The 25519-nt window shown below is 54.4% G+C and overlaps 8 protein-coding genes across 8 annotated transcripts; 6 read left to right on the top strand and 2 right to left on the bottom strand.

Annotated features, from left to right (window-relative positions):
• Nucleotides 1–1563: 1563 nt before the first annotated feature.
• CGGC5_v000236 (uncharacterized protein) lies at nt 1564–3506 on the top strand (the record flags this gene model as incomplete). Its single annotated transcript, XM_032036791.2, has 5 exons — nt 1564–1642; nt 1713–1955; nt 2147–2377; nt 2625–2954; nt 3010–3506. 5 exons carry the CDS (start codon nt 1564–1566, stop codon nt 3504–3506), a joined length of 1380 nt encoding a protein of 459 aa, XP_031884219.2.
• A 2673-nt stretch (nt 3507–6179) lies between these two features.
• On the top strand, nt 6180–6614 carry CGGC5_v000235 (uncharacterized protein; the record flags this gene model as incomplete). Its single annotated transcript, XM_032036790.1, has 2 exons — nt 6180–6286; nt 6479–6614. 2 exons carry the CDS (start codon nt 6180–6182, stop codon nt 6612–6614), a joined length of 243 nt encoding a protein of 80 aa, XP_031884224.1.
• A 972-nt stretch (nt 6615–7586) lies between these two features.
• tcpN-1 (N-methyltransferase tcpN) lies at nt 7587–8558 on the bottom strand (the record flags this gene model as incomplete). The annotated part of the gene is made up of 2 exons (XM_032036789.1): nt 7587–7875; nt 7945–8558. 2 exons carry the CDS (start codon nt 8556–8558, stop codon nt 7587–7589), a joined length of 903 nt encoding a protein of 300 aa, XP_031884225.1.
• A 913-nt stretch (nt 8559–9471) lies between these two features.
• CGGC5_v000233 (uncharacterized protein) lies at nt 9472–10819 on the top strand (the record flags this gene model as incomplete). The annotated part of the gene is made up of 2 exons (XM_032036788.1): nt 9472–9660; nt 9719–10819. The coding sequence occupies 2 exons, from the start codon at nt 9472–9474 to the stop codon at nt 10817–10819; spliced, it is 1290 nt and encodes a 429-aa protein (XP_031884222.1).
• A 1229-nt stretch (nt 10820–12048) lies between these two features.
• Nucleotides 12049–12624, top strand: CGGC5_v000232 (uncharacterized protein; the record flags this gene model as incomplete). Its single annotated transcript, XM_032036787.1, has 1 exon — nt 12049–12624. One exon carries the CDS (start codon nt 12049–12051, stop codon nt 12622–12624), a length of 576 nt encoding a protein of 191 aa, XP_031884223.1.
• A 262-nt stretch (nt 12625–12886) lies between these two features.
• CGGC5_v000231 (uncharacterized protein) lies at nt 12887–13879 on the bottom strand (the record flags this gene model as incomplete). Its single annotated transcript, XM_032036785.1, has 2 exons — nt 12887–13361; nt 13413–13879. The coding sequence occupies 2 exons, from the start codon at nt 13877–13879 to the stop codon at nt 12887–12889; spliced, it is 942 nt and encodes a 313-aa protein (XP_031884083.1).
• Nucleotides 13880–17168: 3289 nt separating this feature from the next.
• CGGC5_v000230 (uncharacterized protein) lies at nt 17169–19580 on the top strand (the record flags this gene model as incomplete). Its single annotated transcript, XM_032036784.1, has 1 exon — nt 17169–19580. One exon carries the CDS (start codon nt 17169–17171, stop codon nt 19578–19580), a length of 2412 nt encoding a protein of 803 aa, XP_031884082.1.
• An 806-nt stretch (nt 19581–20386) lies between these two features.
• On the top strand, nt 20387–21496 carry CGGC5_v000229 (Cis-3-hydroxy-L-proline dehydratase; the record flags this gene model as incomplete). Its single annotated transcript, XM_032036783.1, has 1 exon — nt 20387–21496. The coding sequence occupies one exon, from the start codon at nt 20387–20389 to the stop codon at nt 21494–21496; it is 1110 nt and encodes a 369-aa protein (XP_031884085.1).
• Nucleotides 21497–25519: the final 4023 nt, after the last annotated feature.

Genomic DNA, 25519 nt, shown 5'->3' with positions numbered 1-25519 from the left:
TCGGCGCCTTTCTCAAGAAACGAAACGGAAACATGCCTTTAGGACGCCCTTGCTCATATCGCCGGCGGGATAGAGCATGAGTCAATGTCACCGAACAGCGATGACAAAGTTTGCCACAAGAAAGACCAGCTTGACGCTGTGAGCGCCAACGTTGCCCCTTCTGAACTCAACGTCGAGCAACTCGCCCGCCTAACCATTAACACCAAATCTCAAGCGACAGGGGCAAACTTCCCAGCCTGGAAGAACGAATACGCGGCTGTCGGCAATGTCTGCCTGCCTCTTCATTATGATGATCTTGAATAAGTTGTATTCACGGTACATGAAAAAAGTGTGTCGCGAGTCTGAACCATGGATCGGATTGAAAACCCGAGAGTCTGGACAAGAAACCCGGACGTCGATCAATCACGACATGGATCGACCGGACTTACTGCTTGTACTCCCGTGTTAACGACGACATTCTGTGACCTAATGCGGTCAAGGCATCTTTAGAAACATGCGGACGCGTCCGGACCGCTCGTTCGTCACCAGCAGGAAAGGAGTACATGCGGGTGCGTGGGCCCTCGACGCTACGAATTGCGTTTATCCTTCATCTGTCGCAGCAGTTGTTGCAGCATACGAGAGCATTGATGAGGGCCGTTGACATGACCTTACTTTCAAGCTCATCTCTGCGAAAGGTAACTTGGTGAAGCCAGGACAAGGAACATGTTCAATTCCCTTCCTATGCTCTAACATCTCAAGACCCTTTGACCCGCCTGGGGTACCAATCATCCGCAGGAAAGCGGATTCCGGCTGTTCGTTTCGCAGGTTTGCCTTCACGATTCCCGCCGGGCAGAATGGCGAAGTCTGGTGGTGGCGAGTCGGAGGGTCCCGCTCCATGGATCTTGATCGCAATCTGGCCGAGTGTCCAGCATCTCCACCCCTGGATGCATCAAGCAACAGGGATCTTCCGGCGTTGTGGCAGAGTGGTCTAATGCGCAAGACTAGAAATCTTGTTCCTTCGGGAGCGTCTGTTCGAATCAGGCCAACGTCGAATTCTTTTGCAGCTTCGGAGCAGCCGAATTTGTGGCAAGGATACTTTTTGCAACGGTTTTTTGCACCCCAATCGTCCCTAAAGTTTCAAGATTCTACACAGATTGAGAAGCCGAACATAGATACCTGTCTCTATGTATGAAAACCTGAGTTTCTTGAAGGAAGAAATTCTTTAGTGACGGAGCCAGCACCCTCGCTGTAAACCCGCATTTCGTCGTGACTTTGGTAGAATTGGCCAGTTAACTTACCGAATATTCATTCCTTCGGTGAAACATGTTTTACGGGGACGTTGTATTTCTGATGGCATTCACTGGTTGTTAGTACAATTGACCAAGACATGGCTTGTCTTCAAGTCAGAAGGGTGATTGTAAATTCCTGAGCCTGCCACAACATGGCAACCAGCCAACACAATGTCTCTCAATTACGGACAGACGAAGATTTAAGCCCGTAGTATCCCCACTAGCTTGATTCGCGAATCTGCGTTGAAGATCAAAGTTTCCTTAGCGCATGCTTCAGCTCGTTGCACTACACGCGATGGTATCAGCCGTGGCTTTTGCAGCATGCATTCTAAGCCTCCCGTTCGCGCATGCCACCAACGACGGTGTGTATGAAGGTACGTTTATTCCGGGTTTTAAGGGAGTGTGTAATAGTGAACTTGAATTATTGATCCTGTTTCCACAAAGACAATGAGCTCACGCAGCACTTCGGTAATGGCTTCCGCTCAAGCCGTATGCCGATTTTCAAGCGTCAAGCTACGGCCGGTGTCGAATCTCCTGTGCCCGTCTTGCAATTCGTCTTGACCATCATGGACTTCACTAGCTCCGTTCCTCCAGCCACTATTTCGGAAATATTTCCATCGGTCTCTTCGCGCAACACGATTATCTCTTCGTCAAACGCCTTCTCATCAGTGGCTTCTCCGACCACCGGTTCGGGGATACCTACGCCGATGGTTTCGAGCAGCAATGCTGTCACTTCATCAATATCTTCAGCGGCTGCTATTCGTCCATCTCAGCTGAGTCCGGAAACTGTTGTAGCCACTGCATCTCCTCAAACCCCCAGTTCTACAATGAACAACCCAGGACAACCATCATTTCAGACATCCAACGCCAATTCACAGGCCCCTATGGCATCGATATCTTCGACACAGCCCTCATCTCATCCAAGCACACCATTCTCGGTCGTAACGAGCTCCAGATCATCAAGTCCCTTGTTTTCGAACACCTCGTCGACTGCTTCTACAAGAATTGTAGACTCACAAACAAGTGCTCAGGCTCAAAGCTTCACATCAACCTCCACGTTGGGCATTGGATCCCTGAGCTTGAGCACAACCCCGACTACGCAGAATTCGGTGAATACATTCACAATCACCCGTTCTAGTGCGCCATCGTCTGCTCAAACACAGACCACCAGTTCGACGGCATTTCCTTCTGAATCTTCCGGTACTACATTTACTACAAGAACTTCACAAAGCACGAGTACAGCCAGTGAAACAGGAAGTAACACGGGCATTACTACAGAGTTCACCAGTTTTGATATCGCTACGAGAACATCGTCAACACAGACATTCATGACTAGTCCGACATCACTTCCCACAGCGATTACATCAACATCTTCCACGATAGGATCCTCCCTGACCGCTTCGTCAGCTGATAGCTCCACAAGTGAGCCTAGTACGGTCACTAGTAGTAGTGCGAGCGGCTCTTCTTCAACTTCCACCAGCACCAACAGTGGTCTGTCCACAGCCAGTACCAGTACTGCCTCGCCCACCACGACTACCAGCGTTGTCTCGTCCACATCAAGCACCCAGAGTACATCATCCTCCAGCACTAGCGGCACGTCAACGAGCACCAGTAGCATATCGAGCAGCTCTGGAATCAGTACCACATCGACCCAGTCAAGTACTACGGCCTCTAGTTCGACCACAGGTATGCCCTTCTCGATAGCACGCCATTCGGGTTGAAGAAAAGCTAACACGCGCAGCTCCTACTTCCACTATAATACCCGCCCAAAACGTATGCCTCAAAGTGACGAGCCCAGCGTCTCTACAGGGTTACAAAGTGACTCTTGGCACGAATCGCTTCGTTCTCAAAGCCGGGAATGACGCCACACCAGCTGCATTGTTCGACATAAACCTCACCACCGGCCAGGTCTTTGAGAGTACCGGCCAAACAGTTGCTCTAGCTGCGCCTTTCGCCATGGATACGAGGCCCCTGAATGGGTATTCGCCAGCTCAGGCCGCTGCACTTACGTTGGCTCCTCTAATCTGCCAAACGAGCTCTTCCGGCCTTATTTCTGGTGCAACGCTTGCCTGCTCAGCAACCGACAATGATGGGCAGAATGCCGCAACATACACCAGGTTCTTCTATATCACAACGGATGCCAATGGTACGATTCGAATGGCCATCGCTAGCCGAGTCTTCACCGCCACGCAAGTAGAGTTCACACTAGCGCCATATTCTGGCGTTGATTGTACTTGATTTCCGAGCAGGGGAGGCTTTCGGGATACAACAGTGACCACCGAAGGATCGGGGCGTCCATGGCCAGCTGACTGTTCATCTCCGCGCCAGATACATTGGCTGGAAAATCTGGTAAGGCTAGAGACGATGTTGTATAATGAAGGGTGATTCACGGAGAGAGACGTTGGCCCTTTGAGTAGCTATCATCCAAAGCCGGCCAGATAACTGCAACAGGGCTGTCACAGCGTTTATTTATCCTCGTTCTCTGTTGTTTGGAAACCACATATAACATACGCTGCTGTGTCACTGGTTTCAAGTTGCTCCCTTGATAAATGAGTCTCATAAAACAAGTGTGAAATACACAGAGCCATGTGGACAATGAGCCCAAACAGTCCGACATGGGTCAGAATTCTAAAGAAAAGTGTCGAAAGAAAACAGGCTGGTACTTGCTCCTATCTGGTATCTTCGAAAGAATAAGCAAAATAGGGGCTTTTTATGTTTACTTTGTCAAGTTACTTGGCTTCTTTTCTTTCCTGTCTGTAATTGAAACTAGAATGGGAGAATGCAGTTTCTAGGTAAAAGAGCCCCTTTAAAAAAGGTTTGACCATGTCTTTGCGACTTTTCAGGCTTGACTTCATGTCGTCCCTACTGAATACACTTGATACATTGTTCTTTCGGACTTGCATGACATCTAGGTGCGCTCAACCATCTCTACGCGCTTGCAATGCCCAGATGTCGTTGAGAACACAGCCAACCTTATATTTTTACCCCATACTCCCATGATAGTCTTCACGGGGGCATCAAGCAGTCGTGTCAGTGCTCTTAGAGTATCTCTTGCCTTCTGAGCAGACTGAGCCCTCGCCCTAAGTCTTTATCCCACGCTTGAAGGATCTTTTGTGTCCCTGAACATTTATACCAAGGCCCAATTACATCCTTTTCTTCCACTTCCACCTTATTGCAACTACAAATCTCCCTCTCCCCCTCACCTCCATATTCCATCTTCCACTCAACTTTGCATCATCAGGCTTCAACTCATCAGAGCTCACAGGCAGCGTCACCAACGGAACCACGCTGTCATCAACTGCGTAAGTAACCCGGCAATTTCCTTCCCGAATCTTCCCTCGCGCGATGATGATATTTTCTCATTCCAAATCCGAGGCTGCGTCAGCGGTCGGTGCGGACCTTCCATCATACAACTGACCTTGCGCTTTCTCCCCCACGATCTGATTTTCATCCCCAAAGAGTTCTTTCCACTGACGACCTTGAGATTTTAGGATCGATATCGTCCTCACCCGCGTCGATCGAGCGTTCCTGCCTCTTCGACAAACCTTTCGGCAACCGCGCCCCGAACTCCTGACCTGTTCGCTGCCGCCTATCGCAGCATCGCAAGGCAGCTCGGCGTAAATTGCCGGTACGATTGCTATGGTATGTTCTTCGTCATGTTCAACACTTTGGTCGCCGATTGCTGTGGTGATGACATCGTCGAGTGATGGTGGTCTGATCCATGCTTGGGAGGGCAGGATGATTGATCCCTCTCGTGTCTGAACAGCGCTTTCCTCTTTCATACAACTCCCATGCACATTTTTCTCGAAGTCTGGCTAACCAGGATGTGTCGTGTCACAGATTCTTACCATCACCTACCGCCTGTGGCAGGTCCTCTGGTCGCTCCTGCCAACCAGTACCACCCCGGCTCAGATGCGAGAAATGCTACCTCCCGACAGCTATTTGCACCGTAAGCACACTTGTTCTTCTTAAGATCTTACCAGGATGATTCTGTCATGATGACAACCCGGCAATGGTGCCCTGAAACCTGCTTGGTGGGCAGGATGATTGCATTCTCAGGTGTCTGAACAGTCACGCTTGCCCCGAACAACAGTCCCACCGTCTGGATCTCTGCAGCGTCTGACCATTTTCACAGAGCAAGTCTTCTGGATGCCATTGGGGCTGATCCTCATTGTCGAAGGCTGCCGTTTTGCCGATGAGCCCTTGATACCGCGACGTCTCAGGCGAATTCGAGGGCTCCATCCCATAACGCGCCGCGCCGTGACCCAGCTGCCATGGTGAGAAGGACCCAAGAAGCTTAGCTTGATCGACGGAAGTGCTCCCTAGGATAAAGTCGAAGCGTGATGGCGATTTCATAAACGGCAAAGGTTGCCGCATTTGCAACGGGTAAGTTGCCATTTCTCATCGTTCCCATTCCTGCCAAGCCTCTGTGGTGATGACAAACTTCTCGCGATGCTGATCGCTGGTGCGAAGCGACCATGATTTCTTTTCAAATTGTTCTGAAACTCTCCATCTCCCCTTCAGTTTACCAAATAAAACTGCTAAGAATACTGGACTAACATTCATCTTTACAGGTCTCGATTCCAAGTTCGTCTGCAACACCACCTTCGGGGTTGAGTAACACCTCTTACAACACTCTACCGCTTAGACACTTGGAAGATCGCGATGTGGGGCCCTGGATAGAAGAATATCATGGGTGGCTTGCGGGCTTGGCCAATCGTGCCCTCAGCACGTGCGCGATATATAACACGCGCCTAGCCGGATTGAGCCTCGAAAATTTTCGGCAACCTCCCTTCTGCATCACCTCCAAAATCTGGTCGAGAGTTGTCATGAGGCTCTCTCAGCGAAAGACCTGAGGAGCGGCCGGCAAGCTTGGTGTTCACCCAGGAGCGATGCGTCTGCTCGTTTGAGATGCGCTGTCATACTAACTGCAGCATCTCTGGCACCAGCCAAGTGGAAGGAACAGAACGCGTCGCCATCCAGTCTCGGCGGTTTGACGCGATAGCATCGCGGAACAGGTAAGCCCACTCCCCTCTCCATTTCTCACTTCACTTTCCTGCCTCGCGTGATGTTTTCTCAAATTTAATTAGACGTCGAGATCCAGCCTACATCTGGATCTTTGAGATCAAAACCTAGAGCCTGACACCTGGCCTCAACTCTCATTTGAATGAATTGTCGCACTCATGTCGAACCCAAACTGACATGACCAGTCACAGGACCGCCATTTTCATGGGCTCGATCAGGCAGCGGGCAGCCGGACTGCGGGTGCGGAGGATATTTCGAAGCAGAACAGATCAATTGACTTCAATCATCAACCCGATTTTCTTCGCTTGTGCTCCATCGTGATGCGAAATGAGTGTTACCCACGAGATGGTCCATCAACTACGCCAATCTCATTTATGCTCCCGTTGCACAGATGTGAACCACGCCGTCAACGATCGAAGCACACGCATCTTAGAAATGCTTGCCACTTCACTGCAACGTCGAGAAAGTCTGATCCTGTAGGAGTCGAAGTTCCACATGAAGAGGACGATCCTCTGTCGAGGTGTCCCTGCAGAGGCTGTTGAGGGACCCATGGTGCATCTTGAGCTTTGGCTTCTGGCATGAGCCCTGTGCGTTCTCGGCTTGAGCGATGGACCCTTGGTTTCACCTCGATAGCCGTTCGCTGGATTCTTCGACTTCATCATCCGCTGTTCTACGTCCCCGCCTCCCCTGTATCACAATCGAAGCTAACATCTTCGAACAGGTCCTCTGTCCACCCCATCTCTCCGCCAGGGACTACCCCGTGATCCATTTCCCCGGACGGAGCACCGCGCCATACGCGACTGGACCATCTTACCTTCAACATCAGATGACGGCGTGCACTGATACATCGCCAAGTCGAGACCTGCGGTGACGGCGCGGGGTCGAGTCTTGTTCGTCAGCATGAACATGGGACCACATTCTTGCCGTCATCAACCCCACGGTCCCCACCTCCGCTGAACCATCCCCCGCGGGGTAGGCGATCGCGAGCCACGCAGTCGAGACCGAAACGCCGGCGTGAGCTGCGGATAGTCTCTCCATTCTGGACAGGTCTGCGTGACGCAGCAGTATCTGGTGCCCAGGAGCCGTTCTTGTCATGACCCAGTCATGAACACAGTGCTGTTAGATCGCTCCGCAATGCACAGCCAACACAGATAGACAATATCCTGGCAAGCGCGCCGTGATCAAATGTTCTAGACCTGTGTTTACAAGCTACGTCCTACTTGTCAGCGTCTCCTCTCCGACTCATCTCGACCAAGGCTCGACATGCACCAGCATCTCTGTCCATCGTCTAGTTCAGGGATGCCGCGCCCAGACCCAACTGTAGTAAAACCCAAACTTGACCCCGCTCTCCTCCACATCACGACGTATCTCCTCTTGCAGCCTATCAATATCTTTCTCGGACTGCATTGTCTCCAGCCCGCCGTCCTCGAGCACGCAGAGCATCACCGGCCGGACCAGCTCTTTGGAGATCTTGAGCATCGGCTCGTGCAGCATGTCCCTGGTGCCGAAGGAGTTGAAAATCTTCTCGTCCACGTCCACAAACCCTGCGTCTTGGACGATGAGCGGCAGACGGGCGGGCATACTGCATGATAGTCAGTCAAACCAAAGTTTCTCTGGTATCGCAGAGCACATATTCGAGAGGGTGACGTACAAGGGATCACGTCCGACCTTCATGGACCACAACGTCCCAATCCTCATCCACTCGTCAAAAGCCTTGCTGGGCGGAATAACCCTCCACACAGAATCCCCCACCTCCTCCCAGTGCAAATAGCCACCCGGCCGCAGCAGCGCATACAAATGCTTCGCCACAACCGCCCAGTCATCCTTCTTCATCCCCAACGATATCAGCCTCACGTGCACCATATCAAACGTCCCGTGCATCTCCTGCGGAAACGGCTTCAGCGCGTTGTGCTGCATCATCGACATGTTCTTCGGCAGCTCCGACGCGGGCGGGAACTTGGTCGTGTCCATGTCGATGCCGCGCAGCTCCGCCGTCGAGGGCAGCTGCGCCGCCATGTCGCGCAGCCAGATGCCCGTGCCGGTCGCGAGCTCGGCGACCCGCGGCGCCGGGAGCTGACGCAGATGTGCGAGGATTTGGGGCGGGCAGAGGCCGCCGCAGAGAGGCAGCCAGATCTTGTGGTGGTTGTACTCGAGGCGCGCGCGCTCTTTGGCGACGTCGCCGCGGTTGAGGACGTAGATGCTGTCGTCGTCGGGGTTCCAGCGTTTGAGGCCGGAGTCGAAGTGCGGGCGGGAAACAGCGGCCATGGTTGCTTTGGTTTTGCTTCTATGTAGTTGCTAGTGTTACGTTTGCGCACCTTCGCCCGGGGAGCAAGCAAGCTTGCCTCTAGACTGAACTTATAATCGCTCACTCTGCCGGGTTCGCCCCGAAGCTGTCACCTCTCGGCGAGATTGAGTTGGAAGCTGATGAAGTCTCGCCCTATCTCACCCAGGATCACTTATCACCCCCGAGCTTCAACAGCTCCTTTGCCTTTCGGCATTCTCTCCCCAAGCCCACCATTGGCGGGAGCTGTCCGCCAAGATGGGATCTAGATTCAGGAGAGTTCAGCTCAAACCCGCTTCATATGGCTCGTGAACCCGACGAATCCGACAGTCTGGCGGGCTGGGAACTCTGATTCTGATTGAGTTTTGCGACGCGGGAAACATCCGGAGCTAAGGTGGGGGGCCCGGAGCGTGGTCGCCCGGTCGGCGCGGTCTAAAGCGGCCGAGTGGGGTTCGGAAGACGACCGGAGCTTGATGGGCTCGGAAGTCAGCCGCAGCTTGACGTGCCTTGGAGTCCTTCACGTGGATGGCTTTTGGGTGCCCGTGAAAACGGCGGGATTGGCATCGTCTGCCAAGGACCTAAGTCAGTTGATATTTGAAATGGACGAATCATGAGGCCCGATATTTGGAAAGCTGTTTCTTTGTGTCGTCAAGCTCGTAATGAGGTTGGCGGTGGCTTGGGCAAAACATTCCGAAGCCGGCTCCATGCCAAATTCGGCTCCCGATCAAGTTCTTTGAGATATGTCTCTGGGTCCAGACTAGCTTATCTAGCCATGATGACCAAATAAATACAGAGCCACTTGTCTCATCCAACGTAGCCATGTCGACCTTCAGCTTACCGTCGAGTATTGGCACGAAGCGAATTATTCGGGGTTGAGGGCTTCATCAGAGATTCACCATGCCCATCGTCGGAGAACATGCATTCTCACGGGCCAAGAACTACGCTTACCCCGAGGCCTTGATCGACTGCGTCAACCAGGGAGACAACGTCACCTACAACATCGACGCCAATGACTTTGACTGTAGCTACTTTGGCTTCTGCAGCTGTCCGCGGATGACGGCTGAGCCAGACATTGCCGGTCGGGGTGTAAGTCATTGATTCACTCCCACGCATCTCTTCTCCGTTGACCCCCATCGCGCACCAGGTCATCTTCGCTTTCGTCTTCACAGCCTTCGTGACCCTCTTAACAACAATATTCTGCCTCGTAATCGGCCGAACGAACGAAGAGCGCCAGACCATGAACCCGCTCGACCGCTTCTTCCGGAAACACGTCTCCGCCCCCGCGCGCAACCTCATGCACCGGCTGCACATGAACCCAGACCTGCAAGCCCTCGTCGCGTACGACCTCGTCAACACGCTGAGCGACCTGCAGCTCGTCACCGGCATGGCCATCCTCGTGGCCGGGATGAAGCAGCTCTTCGAGGGGACGATATCCACGTACCACTTCATGATCGTCACCGACCTCGCGTGGTTCTGCTCGAATACGCACCTCTTCTCGCTGCTGGTCATCACGAGCATGCGCGACAGCGTCAAGCGCACGCACCCGGAGCGCTACAACGAACAGAACATGGTCCTGCCGCGGCGGATGGCAAGGGCGTTACGGATATTTTTCATGGCCACCACGGTTGTGCTGCTGCTCTACGCTCTGTATGTTGGTGGTTACGCCGAAATATACGAGCCCGGTCAGTTCCGCTGTCCCATGAAGTGCTCGCTGGGGCTGCCCAAGGGCGGCGACCCGGCGAACCTCATGATCGTCAACATGGTGATGATGGGGTACTTTTACGGCGTCAGGATCTTCATGAGCTCGCGCACGGGGCGGATCTTCTGGATGGACCACGTGCGGAGCCGGCTCATCGACAACCAGACCCAGCAGTTCAACATACTGCAGCCCGAGGCGGTCTTCGTCGCGCGGTGGACGGAGAACACGGCGTGGCGGTGGTGCAAGGCGGCGTTCCGCGGGGTGTGGTACTTCTTCGCGTCCGAGGTCGAGACGATCGTCGGGCTGATGGCGTACTTCAGCTTCGGGATCCAGGCCGTGGTCGACGACCGGCGCATCGGGCACTCGGAGATGGAGCAGGACGAGAAGGACGAGGAGAACAGCCTGATGTTCAGCCAGCTGGTGCCCATCTTCCTGCTGATCATCCCCTTCATGGGGCTGTTTGAGTCGTACGCGCGACACTCGGTGGCGGACAGGGAACGGCGGTCGAAAGAGCTGGACGAGCTTGGTGCGTCGGACGGACTTTGACATGGGGGCACGGGTTGTTTGGATGGGGGGCAGCAAGAATGACGTATGATGAAAAGCGATTTCGGGTGCAGAAACTCTCAAGATACCAGGAAAGAAATGGAAAGGGCATTACACATTTAAGCCGAACATCGGATGAGAAGACAGTTTTGAGTTGGGCGACATGGAAGCATGTGCTTCGCTCAACAATGCGAGTGCGGCGCAAGGCGCGGTTCGGTTCATCGCGAGTCCCCTTCTCGTGCAGGGATGATGACGAAAGACGCAAACGAAGAATAATGGGTTGCCTCTTCCCGAGCTGACGGGCCTGTCGAAACATTTGACACATCGACCGCCATCAAAGACCATCATGCATGCATCGTCAAAAGGAAAGACCCGCGGCCACAGACATTCCCCAACGATGACCTGGATCTGCCAGTGATCGGTAGCCCAACGCCAAGAGAAGGCCTGTCAAGCCGCTCCTACAGGGCTCGAATTGCTGCCATTTGAGCCCTCCTTGGCCCGTCGACATGCGGGAGTGTCTGAACCCGTCCCCCCCCTAACGCAAGACATTTGCGGGAGCCCAATGAACAGGCTCAGTCAGTCAGTTTGCTCTCTTAGCCTTTGCCGCTAGTACCCCCATCATCACGCTCTCGGCATAGCGGTGGCTGAGCGAAGGGGGCGCTCTCCCGTGAGATCTCGACTAGCTCTGCGGGTGATTTGAGTGAGGTGATTTTGAAACGATGCCAACGGGTGGTGAGCCACCGCCATGAACATTTCAAGAGGAATAGCAGGATGATTCTCGTCACCATCTGGAACAGCATCATGCGGGCTTCTTAGGCAGCCACATTAAGCGAAGCCAGGGGGCGGCAAGCCGGGGGGAAGACAAACGAGAAACATGGAGCTCGCCCCACGATGTAAGCCCACGAGCTTGTTTGGAACCCATGTTTCTCCCCTCGACATAGGATGGTGAGAAAACTCCCGAGATCCCAACATCACGGGTGCATGCTGCATTCTGCACTCTCAGACCTCGCCGCACTGAGGACGCATTCCTTCATCATTGAACAACCCGTCGTCATCAACGCCTTCACCCGTGCTTGCGCAGGACACCCGCCCGGGACATAATAAGCCAGGCTCAACCTGTCCCACTGCCCCTGTCACCATCTCCGCTCTCTACCAATACAAGAGATACCCATCTCACACAAGCCAAACTACACCACATCACCTTCAACCTACCCCCTCTTCAACTACACACTATGCGTTACTCAATCCTCTTCGCCGCAGCCGGCGCCTCAGCTGCCTCGCTGGAGATCATGACGGCCCCCAACGCCGAGCACATCGGCTCGCCCGTCCGCCGCGACCTCGCCTCCTGCAACTCCGTCGCCACGGCCGTCCTCCCGCGCATCACCGACGCGGCCCCCACTCTCCCCGTCGACGTCGCCAACTACCTCGCCTTGTCGGCCTCCGTGACGGACCCCTGCTCCGACCCGACCATCACGGGCTCCATCGGTTCTGCCTACTCGACCTACGCCAAGTCTTTCACCTCGTGGAAGGATGCGCACATGAGCGACTTCCGCGCCGTCTGGCAGGCCTGCAGCGACGTCCAGGGCGTCGCGACCGTGTTGCCGCTGGGTACGGGCCAGTGCAGCTCGCTGGTTGCGGAGATTACCAGCGCCGGACCGGTAAACCCTGGCGGCGGCAGTGGAGGTGGACTTGGTAATGGTAATGGAAACGGAGGCGGCCGGTCTGGTAATGCGGCCGGGCCGAGGGAGACTGGTGCTGTTATGGCTGCTGCGGCTGTGGCTGGCTTTGTTGTTGCTGCTATCAACTAAGGGACAGATGTGGGGTTAGGTATGGATACATGATGGACATGGGCATGGACGACATTATACCAGCACCGGCGTTATGAATAGTTTATACAGTTTTAATACAGCTACTCGTTTCTGATTAAACGTTGTCTCGTTCACATTGCTCAATGACGGTGACATATCTGCCCTCCCCTGTTATATGTTTACAGTTGGTATCAAAGCTAGCCTGACAAGGCTAACACATTATCATTATTACCAAATATCTACATGAACACACCCTCCACCCTCACTGCAAGATGGCAAAATTCCACCCTTCCTTCGCGCTATGCAAACTCTGCAAATTCCGCTTCAACCAACACCTCAGCTCCGTCGTGCCCTCGCCCGTCGTGACGTTACCCCAGCCGGCGCCGGTGCACTGCGCCGTCTTGGAGCAGATGTCCATGCACTCGCCCATGCTGCTGGCCAGCATGTTGGACATGTCGATGGCCTCGTTGTCGCCCGAGTAGTCGACCCCGCAGACCCGCAGGAACCGCTTGTCCGAGCCGACGGGGCTGTAGAACGTGTTGGCGGCCTCGGGGCACAGGGCGTTGGGGCCGGTGGTTGCGGTTGGTGATGACGATGAAGTAGAGGACGTCTTGGTTGAAGTGGCGGGCGTCGTTGATACGCTTGACGCCGCGGAGGGGGATGATGCTGTTGGGCTGGACAGAGGTGTCGTCGGGGAAGCGGCGGCGACGCCAGTCGTTGGTGTAGGTGTCGCGGAACTAATATACAGTCAGCAAATTCATCTTCATCATCCATCAAAAAGGTCATACCTTGTCCGCGCCGCGCTCTCATCCGACTGATTCGCCTTTGACGCACCCAACCCCACGCCAACACCGACTCCAACACCCACGCCGAGCACCACGAGGATAATGAGGCACACAAGGAGCCAGAAAACCCACATCCTCAGCCCGCAGCACTTGCGGTTCCTCCTGTCCTGCCCGCGCGCCGCCCGCCTCTCCTGGTCGTACAGGCTCAGCCCGCGCTGGCGGCCGCCGCCCTTCTCGCTCGGCGGCGGGGTGCCCTCGCGGTAGAAGGTGTACTCCTCGTTGCCTCCCGGCGTCGGATCGTCGCCGGCCCAGTACACGGAGGGGATCGAGGCCTTGCCGAAGATGGAGCCCTTGCCGCTCCGGACGGTGGGCGCTTTGCGGGGCGACGGGACGATGCGCTTGGCCTTGATGTCGCGGGGGACGATGGGGACGGGCTCGTCGGGCGGCGGAGGGAAATTGAACCCGTTCATCTTTTCTTTTGTTGGTTGATTCTGTTCCAGCACTTGGGCAGCAATCGAAATGATCCTTCAAACTCTCTTTTTGGGCGTGTGTTTGCTGGCGTCCCAGCTGGCTGGGAAATTTTGGGTTTCTTCTTTCGCTATGCCAAACGTTCCAGCGCCACCATCATCTCGGTCCTCCCGGGATAACACGGATAGCAATCCCTCCTTCCTTTCTTCGTTAAGCCTCTGTCTTTTCGTTGATGCCTAACCAGAGCGTGTAAGACAGTTGATTTTGTGAAAAATAAGCGAGCGTGTGTTGTGTGAGTGCGACGTGGTTGTTCGCGTTGCTACCAAGCGAGTGCCGATCGTATGTGCGAAATCGTAATTTGGGGGCGGGAGACAGATGGACAGATGGTGTTTGGGGCCAGGCGCAGCAATGCGATTGCGCGCGTTCGCTGGGACTCTGCCGCGATACCTTTACAACCCAACAGTGTGCTGTCCCGTTCAACGTTCAGAAAACCAGTCCCCGGAGCGAAACGAGTGACGCCGGTGATGGGAAACGAACGACTGAATGAGTGAACGAATGGAAGGGGAATGAATGAATGGATGGGATTGCGGGGTGTGGGAGGCAGTAAAGCAAACGAAAAAGAGTGGACAGCGACTCGGACAGAGAGGAAGCACTGATAGAGAGTTTCAATCGCAACCCATGATCCCTTCTCCGTTCGGAACTCTCTTCCTGGCGTGGCCGTCTCCCCCCCTCGTCCCCTGGGGCCCTTCTTGTGTCATAACAGAGGGTTTTAAGACTCGTAGAGTGCTGAAAGTGGTGGTGCCCCTGTTGTGATAATTTCCCGCGCCTGGGGGATGATGTGACGGACTAAGCCGCTTTGGCACGTCCAAGCAATCGGCACCATGGAACGGCGTTGGGGGGTTCCGCAGGGATCATATCAGCAATGCGACTCTTCGAGGCCTGAAGGGGAAACTCTGGGTGCAGCATCCTTCGGTTGGTTTTGCTGTGCTGTTATTCAGGATGGAGCGGTTGAAGCAAAAAAAGACAGTTGGTTGGATGTTTCGTTCTCCAATTGATGTTCAACGGGGATCGACACTGATGACCCAAGACATGGAAGATCTGATTGTCGGTTTGCCATTTCTTCCCGCCTACCTCAACTGACAAGACAGATCTGGGCTTAAACAAGCGTGGCTCACCTGAAGAGATGCGATGTCACTCGACCAAACAAAAACCACCCAACCAACCAATTCGCTACCGAAGAGGAAGAACTCCCCCTGGAACGATACGTTCGGCGGGATGTTTTCCACGATAAGAAAGGTCCCATCTCCCGCTGACGAAAAAAAGGGTCTTAGCGCAAGGGTTGAGAAACTAGAGCAGCAGCCCGTTGCAGTCAACACAACGACGGCGCATGTGCGGCAAGCCACCCAGCCATTGGATTTGGGGGGGACGCCCCCGAGATTGAGAAAGGTGACGCTGGAGCGCGACGCGAAGGAATCGCCCTTTCGCGCAGGCGAGGGTTTGGGGTTCTGTTGGCGCCGGAGGTTTTGCCATCTGTTCCCCCTTCATCCTGGCCTTCTTTACGGAGAATCTTCTTACGGATGCAGACCCCCGAAGAATTGGCGAGTCGATTTCCCTTTCCCGTCGTCGCACGGGATGGGCCTTGCTGTGCATCCGGTCCAGACCCCAGTAGCTCGAACATCTGTTCTCCTTGGCCTTGCAACTGTGCGATTGCTGTGTCTGTGGGCATGTGAATGAGTAAGTGAGTGGAAGTGTGAGTGTGAATGATGCGCTTCGATCGCTTCCGCCTTCCCACCAACGGCTGCAGCGCTACACGTCGCACACAGATCCCGCGCCCGCCGCGCAACGCAACGCAACGCAAGCACGCTGGCCGCTGGAAAGGGTGGCGTTGCAAGCAAGAGCCTCACAGATATTGGTTGGCCGAGTCACTTGATCCAGGCTGCGGCAGGGTAAGGTGAGAAAGGAGCAGCGACCAAGGAACCAAACAATTGAGTCAGTATGAGAGGAGCAGGTTTTGTGGGAGCGAGTGCTTTTTAAGTGAGGAAGGGAGGGAATTACGCTGCGGCGTGGGTGTTTATGTTTGTGGCTAAGAAAAGATGGTCAAACCAGGCCAGCGCCTCGAGTTTACGACTCAGTGGGTGGGAACGTTCATCTCAACTTTTCGTCCCAACGGTGTCCCTGCGAAAGAAGTGTGCGAAAGAGATGAGCTGCCCAACCTGCCACACGTTCCTGGAGCTGTCCTAAGTCCTGACGGGATCCGCGTTCTCGGGGCTGTCTGTCTGTGTCTCTTCGAGCTAAGAGAGGCAGAGAAATTTGAAAATTCTGGCCCTGCTCAAGGCTAGAACACGGGAAGGGAAAAACAAGGAAAAACAACAACATCACCTTCCGTATTGGCGCCCGATAATCAAACTGTCAAAGCCCAAAGCAGCCATTCTCTCTCATTTGGCATTGCATTCCAAGGCCAGAGCCCTTGTCAATTGGGAGAGAAGAAAAAAAGCCCAGGCCAGCGGAGGGCAGAAAAGAATTCCCCGACGCAGGCCACGGCAGGCTGCAGGAAAGGAAGAAACATGCCAACGCGGGCGGCGCGCAAAACACGGTACAACCTTCCAGAAGGAAAACATCATCTGCCGGGCATAAACAAGAGAAACAAGCAGGTCTTTTTTCCCACGGGAAATGAGAGAAGCTGGACGGACGGGGGTGCATCGTTTACTCGTGTCGTCGCATCCAGGGAACATCTCTGCAAAAGGCCATCAAGTTCGTGCTGCCCATGCTTGCCCTCTTCCCTTCCCGCGGCCCGCCACCGGTTCCAGGCTGATCGCTGCAAGTCGGGCGTAAAGTGGTGTGGATCGTCTCCACGGATGACCCGGCATTCCGCCCATCGGGCACCAATTAAGCCAGCTCGAGGCCAGTCTGCTCGCCTTTCTGCGCATCCCTTGGGGATTGACGTCTTGCCTTTAAACATGACCGACGTCCCGGATGCGGATAGAGGTTGCATGCACTCCCGCAAGACCTTTCCTTGCTTTGTTGTTGTGGTTTGGCATTGAATTGCATTTTTCGGCGGTTTTCTTTTATTGTTGTGTTGATTGATTAAACGGCCTGTCCTTACCGTCTTCATTCACCTCGTCCCACACTGCACCACCCACCCACCCATCCAGAAAAAGAAGAAGTGTTTGAAGCCATCGTCACTTTGCAGCTCCCAAAGAAGAAGTCCGTTGTGGGGTTGCGAAGGGAATCAAAGTGTTACTCGACCTGAATCTGCGACTGCTGCGACTCTGAGCCGCGCTGCACTGCAACATGTCCTCCACCCGGAGCTCACGGCCCCACCCGCCGAAGGGCGCCGACAAAAAGGCCCCGCCCTCGGAGCCGACCTTCGCCGCGCCGAAGCCCGTCCGCCCTGCAAAGAGCCTGCTGCAGGCGCCGGCACCACAGTGGACCGACCGCCCGAGCCCGCCCGGCTACACCAGCTTTCCGCCACCACCAAGCCCGGCACCGGCCTCCGCTAAGGGAGGCTCACCAGCGCCGCGGGGATCGGCCACAGGGTCTTCTGCAGGAAACAACGGCACCCGCTCGAACGTCCGCAGTCCGGGGCCGAACGCGTTGACGAGCTTCCCTCCGCCGCCCCCGACACCGCCGCAGACCGATGAACCGAGCTACTTTCCTAAGGGCGCCGTTGCACCGGCCCCATCCAGCCAGCTGAAGAAGTCTACTTCCGCCTCTGCCACGACTACATCAAAGACGAAGAGCCAGACCACCGTGTCCCAGACAGAGCTGCGTCCAGGCCACTTCGACATCGACAACCTCGAAGAAACCCTCCAAAACCTCCGCTTCGCACCCTCGCCCATGCTCTCTACCATCTACTCCGTCCCGTCCACACCGCGAGAGGAGATTTCCACTCCCGATTTCACCGCCAGCACAACGTCCTGCTTCACCCCTCCCTCAACCAACCCAACCCCGGAACCAGTCGTCCTCACTCCCCGCGCACTCCCTCCTCAGGAACCGCTCACCTCGCCGACCCGTCCCCGCGCAAACTCCCGCAGAGCCACTCCCCCCAGCCGGAAGCGCGGCCGCGGCGTCGTCGCCTGCATCGACACCCCCGTCACCTTCCCCTCCACCTGGTACACCCACCCGACCGCCCCCGACTTCCCCATCTGCTCCCGCTGCTACGAAGACCATCTCCTCGGCACCCGCTTCGAGAACGACTTCCGCGGCAAGCTCTGCGAGGACAAGAAGACCCGCGCGTGCCGCTTCAGCAAGCCCCGCGTCAAGGACCACCTCCTCCAGCAGGCCCTCATCACCGGCCGCATCGACGACCTTACAGCCTACCTCCGCCTCCGCAGCGCCGTCCACGACTGCCGCGGCACCGCCGGCGTCCCCGGCTCCGAGGGCACCAAGTGGCTCCGCCCCAAGAACAACGCCGTCCCTAACATGGTCGTCTGCCGCGCCTGCTACGAAGACCACATCCAGCCCTTCCGCTGCGCCGCCAACTTCGAACCAGCCTCGCCACAGCCCGCCTCCGACGTCTGGGCCTGCGATCTCGCCATCCCCTACATCCGCAACATCTACAAGACCAAAGCCGCAGACGCCCACGACTGGAAGGGCTTCACCGCCGCCGCCTCTTCTCGCATGGCCATCACCCCCTGCGCCAAGCGCCAGAAGGTCGCCGTCGGCTCCCGCGAATGGTTCACCCCTTCCACCGGCAGCATGAAGGGCGTCCTCATCTGCGCCGCCTGCTACCACGACCACGTCCTGCTCTCCGGCGAAGAACACCGCTGGCGGCCCGCCGGCGACAACCTCGCCTCCCGCTACGGCAGCATGGTCCACTGCACCCTCGGCCACTTCAACATCGGCATCGCCATGTCCCGCGCCCAGGAGACCCGCGACTTCGCCATCTTCTGGAAAGCCCTCGACACCGCCGTCCACGCCGACTTCTGCTCCCCGGCCGGCATCCGCGACGGGACCTGGTACACCTTCCCCTCGCACCCGCCGTCCTTCTCCATCTGCGCCGCCTGCGTGGCCACCGTCGCGGAGCCCCTCGGCCTCGCCGCCTCCCTCGTGCCCACGTGCGGCGTCGCCCCGGGCACCACGCACCTCTGCGCGCTCAACCCGGCCGCCTCCCCGCGCTTCGCGGCCTACCTCGCCAAGCTGCTCGAGGGCTTCTTCATCGCCGACACGCGCCCGCTCGAGACCTACGCCCTCGAGTTCGCGAGCCTGCCGCTCTGCCCGCGCGACGAGGACGCCCAGAACCGGCGATGGTACGGCTGGAAGGAGTGCACCATCTGCCCGGCGTGCTACCACGAGTTCGCGCGCGGGACCGCGCTTGCGCCGCGCATGCAGCTGAAGGGGGAGACCGCGCCCGTGAGTTTGATGTGCGAGATGTACTCGCCGCGCATGCGCGCGCTTTACGTGGAGGCGTGCGCGAAGGGGGATCCCGCGGAGCTGTTGAAGACATCAAGAAAGAGGAGGGAGGTGTATGTTGAGACAGTACCTGTGATCCGCGAGGCGATTGATGAGGCGCAGATGGCGCTGGGGAGACGGCGGTTGTCGAATGTTGCAGGGTCGCCGACTGGGAGTGTGCATGATATCTCGATCAAGGGTGCGTTTTCAGGCACAAGTCAGCAGCCTGCGTCGCTTGCGGCTGGGTTGGTTTCTGGGTCGAAGGCGCTTGTTATTGAAAAGCTGGAGAAGAGATGGAGGGAGGTTGAATGAGGCGTTGGTAGGACTGTTACTGTTTTTCATTTGTAGTTTGTGTTTGCAGAGATACCACTTTTCGAACATTATACTTTTAAATAGACCAAAAACTTCACTTTAACATTTGGCCTGTCTCATCTCGCGATATTGCAGATAAATAGTATGAGGAATGTACTGCTCGTAAGAAAGATTATATTAAACATATAACCCTCAGTATAATGCCTAGAATTGCTATTCTAATTATGTAAATAATGATTAGTTCCAAAAGAATCTCCAAATACCTATCTATTCTAAGTGAGTCCCTATTGATCCTATGTTTCTATGGTGTTAATGCTCCATCCTAGCCCCCCAATGCCTAAGCGGGTCGTTTAGTTGTTATTCTTGCTAACGGGTTATAACACTTCTGCACGCGGTAACATCTAGTCAGTTCTCCGCGCCGTGACGAAGGTCCCCGAGCCGGTTCTCCGCGCTGAATCTCCAGTCCCCGCGCCGTGATAACGGGACGACTCCCGCGGGAGGACTCCCGGTCTAATGTTTCAGCGGTATCAGCTCTGGCCAGCAACTTCAAGAGGTAACGGACAGTGATCCGAGTCTATGACCAATCCATTGTAGGCCTGAAGCTTGTGACCACTCGGATTCGCATTCGCGTTTGGAGGACTTGCAGCCGATGTCGGTTTCATAGGACCGTGGCGACGTTGAAAATAGTAACTATAATATGCAAGACAACTTCATGCTCATATTATTTGTCTCCTGGTTGAGCATTCTCTCGCCATCCTCCCAACGACATAATCAAGAAAACATTCTTACTCCCACCGCCCGCAACCATGAAAATCACCGACATAACTGTATACAGCTACCATGCTAAGTACCAGTTTGGCACCTACACGATGTCTGGCGGCAGAGCTGAAACCGGCTACCCATCCATCGTGGTTCGCATGCGCGTCGACACAGGTGTCGAGGGGTGGTCGGAGAGTGCCCCTTTGGGTAGTGATTATCTCCCCAGCACTTTCACGGGAGAGCTCGCTGCACTGAAAGAGGTTGCTCCACACGTCCTCGGTTTAGACCCACGGTCACCTGCTTCAGTTGTGGAGAAAATGGACAGCATCATGCTCTCCGGCAACGCTGCCAAGGCCGTGATTGACTTTGCCTGCTGGGATATTTTTGGAAAGTCCGTCGGCTTGCCAACATACAACTTGCTCGGTGGGAAGCTCTGCGACTCGGTGCCCGCCTTCACTGTTGTCGGACTCGGCACCCCTGAGTCTGGTGCTAAGAAGGCGATTGCCGAGTATGAGAGAGGCGTGTGTGCCCTTCAACTGAAGGTCGGAGACGATCCGGTCAACGATGCTCGACGCGTTACGGCTATTCGCAAGGCAGTGCCTCCCGAAGTCGTTTGTTTCGCCGATGCCAACTGCGGCTGGAACTTGGAGCAGGCCCTGATCTACTCCCGTTCTTTGGGGGATGGTATCTGTGTTCCGCTAGAGCAGCCATGCCGTACCTTGGCTGATTGCGTGGAAATCGGGAAACGATCTGGGCTCCCTATCATTCTTGACGAGTGTGTCGTTACAATGGCAGACCTCGCGGCTGCGCATGCAGGCGGGGCCACTGGCATTAACTTGAAGCCGTCTCGAGTTGGTGGCTTTACAAAGGCCAGAGCCATGCGCGATGCAGCCGTTGCACTAGGCATCACTGTTACCGTTGACGATACATGGGGCTGCGCATTGCTGACGGCTCAAAACGTGGTTTTTGCCGCTGGCATACCGTCTGGCCGACTGCGCGCCGTAGATGCCTATGCCGAATGGACAGAACCGATGATTGCGGACTGCCCACGCATGGGGACCAACGGCCGTCTCGTGCCCACGAACCTGCCTGGAAATGGGTACGGACCCATCGAAATGGAGCTGCTGGGTCAGCCGCTTTTCGAAATCAAAGTTTAAGTCCTGTGCGGGTGATTGGCGATTTTGGCAAGGATGAGGGCTTCTAGTTTGCCTACAAGTCTAATATACGCCCTGTGCCGCTGAACATAAGCCTCTAAAAACAATTAGTGAAGTCTGATTTGTATCCAGTTCAGCCAGTAGCAATTCGGGGTCTACCAATGCATACTGCAGACTCGCTTTATGGCCTTGCTCCGTAGCTTCGCAACTTCGTAGCAGTAGAGATAACCTGATCGTTCGTCTAACAACACTGGTAATCATGTTTCCTGGCAGTTATATGATGGAAGAGTCAATGAAAAGTGACATATTGCAACGAGTGATGTCCACAGGAGATCCAAGGTCAAATGCCTTACGCATTTCCGTGGAAGAGAGCGTTGACAGCTGATTGAACTTGAAGGCAATTGAACGTATTGAACTGTCTTTGTAAACGTGTACGAGGAAGGCCCTTGATATAATTTGGCTTCATGATATTTTACTCCCATTCGATTTGTACACTGGCTATTGACAATGACCTCGTTCGATTGACGAGATATCCGAAACAGAATGCTAACGACAAATGTACAACATCACTTTGGGAATGTGATACTGGCGTTTTGTGCGTTTAGCTGGAGTACATTCATCATTCGTCACGAACCATATGTTAAAACTCATGCATACGATGCCTGTAACCTTTGACATGTATAACATAACTAGGAACCGAAACTGTGCTGGAACATTTAGACTTATGAAGGTATTCCAGTGGTTTGCGAAAGTTTTCAGACAAAGACAGATCAGTCGGGACCAAAATCTCTATGAGGCCCTTCCACGCGTGAGTCCCACGCCCGATGTTCAAACAAACAACCATTCCTATGGCCTACGAAGATGAGTTATCGGCGCAGCTCCAGGCCGCTGATCCTCCAGATGCTTTGTAGTCGTTGATGATACCGACAACAGCACCGTAAGACCCGGCCACTGTCATGAAGCTGCCCATGACAATCACAAACACGACCCAGGCGAATGTCAGTATCCACAGTGGCGTTCGCTTCCCATTCCAATTGTCGTAAAGCCACATTGCCCCCATCGGTTGCAGAGACATGAGAGTGCCCCCAAAGGCACCTACCAGGGATACCAACCCGCTAAATACCGGTATAGCACTCGCGACGATATATGAGAGAAGAGCATTCACTCCTGTGCAACCAATCCATACGGCCCAGTGAGTGACAGAGTTTCTTGTGAGATGCGGGGAACCACGCATGAACCGCAAGAACAGATATTTCCCCGTAAACTGGAAGATAGTTTAATCATAGCACCCACAATAATGGGTAGCAACTTACATGAATAAACATGGCTGAACTGACAGTCAGACCAGGCAATGCTAGCCCGTAGCAAATCTTCTTCATTAACGGACCAGCAGACCCAAGAACTGGCGATGTAACGTATGTTCCGCAGTGATAGTACACCACAATTCCAATTGTAATATAAAGAGCTGTCATAATCGACTGACAGACCATCACTGCTCGAGTATACATCCTGGGATCACGCATCTCCGCGACGATCTGGAAGAAAGCAGGAGTGCCGGCGAAGGAAAATATGATTGAAGATATAGCAGCGAAAGCTTCCGACGGGGTTGGGTTTGCGAACAGGACGTAATCGGAGACCCACGTGGTATTGATTTGTGGTGCGGCAGCGGGGCGGTCTTGCACGCCGACAGAAATCGTGAGAACCATCACTATTGCGACAAGTTAGCTTCAGTCACGTAACTCAGAAGGGACCAGGAGACTATGTCCTGTCACAACACTTACGGGCGCTGAGGATGCTGCTAAATCCGACCCACGCGAGCCAAGAAATGCGACCAAGGGTCTGAATGCTGCCGAAAACAAACCCGATGACGGAAGCAACGGCAACAAAGATAGCAGTGCAAGCACCATGTTTAGAAAGCGCGTTCAAACACGTCGAAAGCCCAATGAATGAGGCACCCGCCGTCAGCATCCAATCTTTGTCTTGTAAGCAGAGAACCTCGACGTTGGACTAGATAGGCTTTTAACTCACAGATAGCGAACAGCCACCCGAAAAATTCATATCCAAACTTGCCCATGAACATACGGCCAACGTCTTCAATGCCGTAAACAGTTGGGTGACGCAGTTTAAAGGCGCCAACGACGTAATTAGCCCATGTTATCATGGTAGCGACCACAATCACACAGATTGTTCCTGGTATGAGGCCAAGCACTGCAAAAACTTTGGGAATAGTCAAAACGCCCAGCCCAATCTGTGTCTTCAACATCACCACGATCGAACCTTTCCATCCCAGCTACGTTGGTGTCAGCGGGCCACTCAACTGTCATGTCAACAGGTCATGACTTACGGCGCGATAATTCGGACCGTCCTTGGTGATAGCACCGAAGACCTCATCCTGAACCTCTACATCCTGTAGGGTTCCACCCATCACAGATTCGCTCCGTGCACAGGGTTTCCCACCGTGTTTCTCTTCCAATACGTTTGACATAGTGACTCGACAGCGAGCTGTAACAAAGTAGCTGTAATGATCAAGAAGTTGAATGGCAGTGTGAGAGAGGGATGAGGTCGTTCGTTTCTTAAGTGCTGCATACAGGCTAACTAAGAACTCAGAAGTAACATTGGCATCGAACAGATAGCTGAGGGTCCTTCATATCTAACAGCATGACCCATCTGACCTGATCGCGGGGTGAAGGGAGCTAAAACACGGCGTGGGTCCCGAATCACTTCGCGTTGCCCAGGAGCAACAGGGACTCAGCAACTGTTTTCGGACGGCCGCAAGAGATGCAGTCACTCCTAGACAGTGAAATTGGTGCAACAACGCCACATATCCGTAGGCACACATCAGTAACGCTGACCTATCATTATCGGACCCCCGTCCGGTCTTGCAATCGGACACTTACCCGGTCCCATGCTCGAATCCCTGCCTGATCTAACCATGTATGCGACTCTGTCCCGGCTGTTCTGCTTATCTTTCTCGGTATTTAAAAGTTGCGGGGAATCTACTGGACATTTCGTTATCGGCTGGGTTGATGTTGCTACTATAAGTACTTTATGCGCATGGCGATGTCAAAGCCAGCTGGGTTATCTGATCCTTAGATAGCGCGTTCTTCACCGGAAGTCATACATATATGTGCCTTGTGGATATCCGAATGATATTAGATATTGCATTATAGAGAGCTAGAATGTGCCCGCCGACGCATATTTGTTACGGTCAGCTATCCGACAGTAGGGTCTGCTAACAGAAGCTGGGGATTGAGACGTAATAACAGTACACTTGGTCGTGGTCTGGGTCGTAGGTTGTAGGCTGTAGTAGATCGGTCTTCAGAGGCTAAGGTGATCAGTCTTAGACTCAACAAGTAATTCGCAGTGAAGGTAAGCTGAGAGTATCCGTGAGGATGAATACTAAGTTGATTGCTGAAGAGCTATGGAAGTCTGACCATGAGCCAGGCTCAGGTCATACTATATACAAGTTCTGCACAGTATCTCTTGTGGTGGCTATGTAGGATATCCGTGCTATCCAACATATCTATGGATAGCTGGGATAGCGGACATATCCAACATATCCATCTTTGCCCTGTATCCGTGCTGTTCCCGAAGTCACGTGACCTGTACCATAGTTCTTCCTTTCCCGATGGTTCCTGGTTACACCTGTGTTACTGCGTACATATGTTCTGCGTTAGCCGCCGAGATGCCAGGCGGGGCTGTTCCAACGTGTCATGCCTGTCGGGTCGTAACAGTTGATTTCGCGGCCTGAGAGCGTTCGCGAGCGTACTAAGTTGGCGCTGGGTTTGGGGCGCACAAGAGAAAGTTGACGAGCTTTGTAGGTGATGATGTGAAATTGGACGTTATAGATAATGTGCAAGAGTCGCTTGACTGCTCAACAAGTTATCTTATATACTTTTTCAACATCGTTTTGCGATTCACCGCATGTGGACCAAGACATAGATCATGAGGTTGCCGCTCGGTGAATAGATGATGGATCAAATGTCGGCATTGACTCAGCCCGAAAGACAGCACCGAGACCTTCTT

The sequence above is a fragment of the Colletotrichum fructicola genome (assembly GCF_000319635.2).
Source record: "Colletotrichum fructicola Nara gc5 chromosome Unknown KSG_Nara_v1_contig01, whole genome shotgun sequence".
NCBI classification, from domain to species: Eukaryota; Fungi; Ascomycota; class Sordariomycetes; order Glomerellales; family Glomerellaceae; genus Colletotrichum; species Colletotrichum fructicola.
Note: the sequence above shows the minus strand (reverse complement) of the source record. Positions and strands in the feature narration are given on the sequence as shown.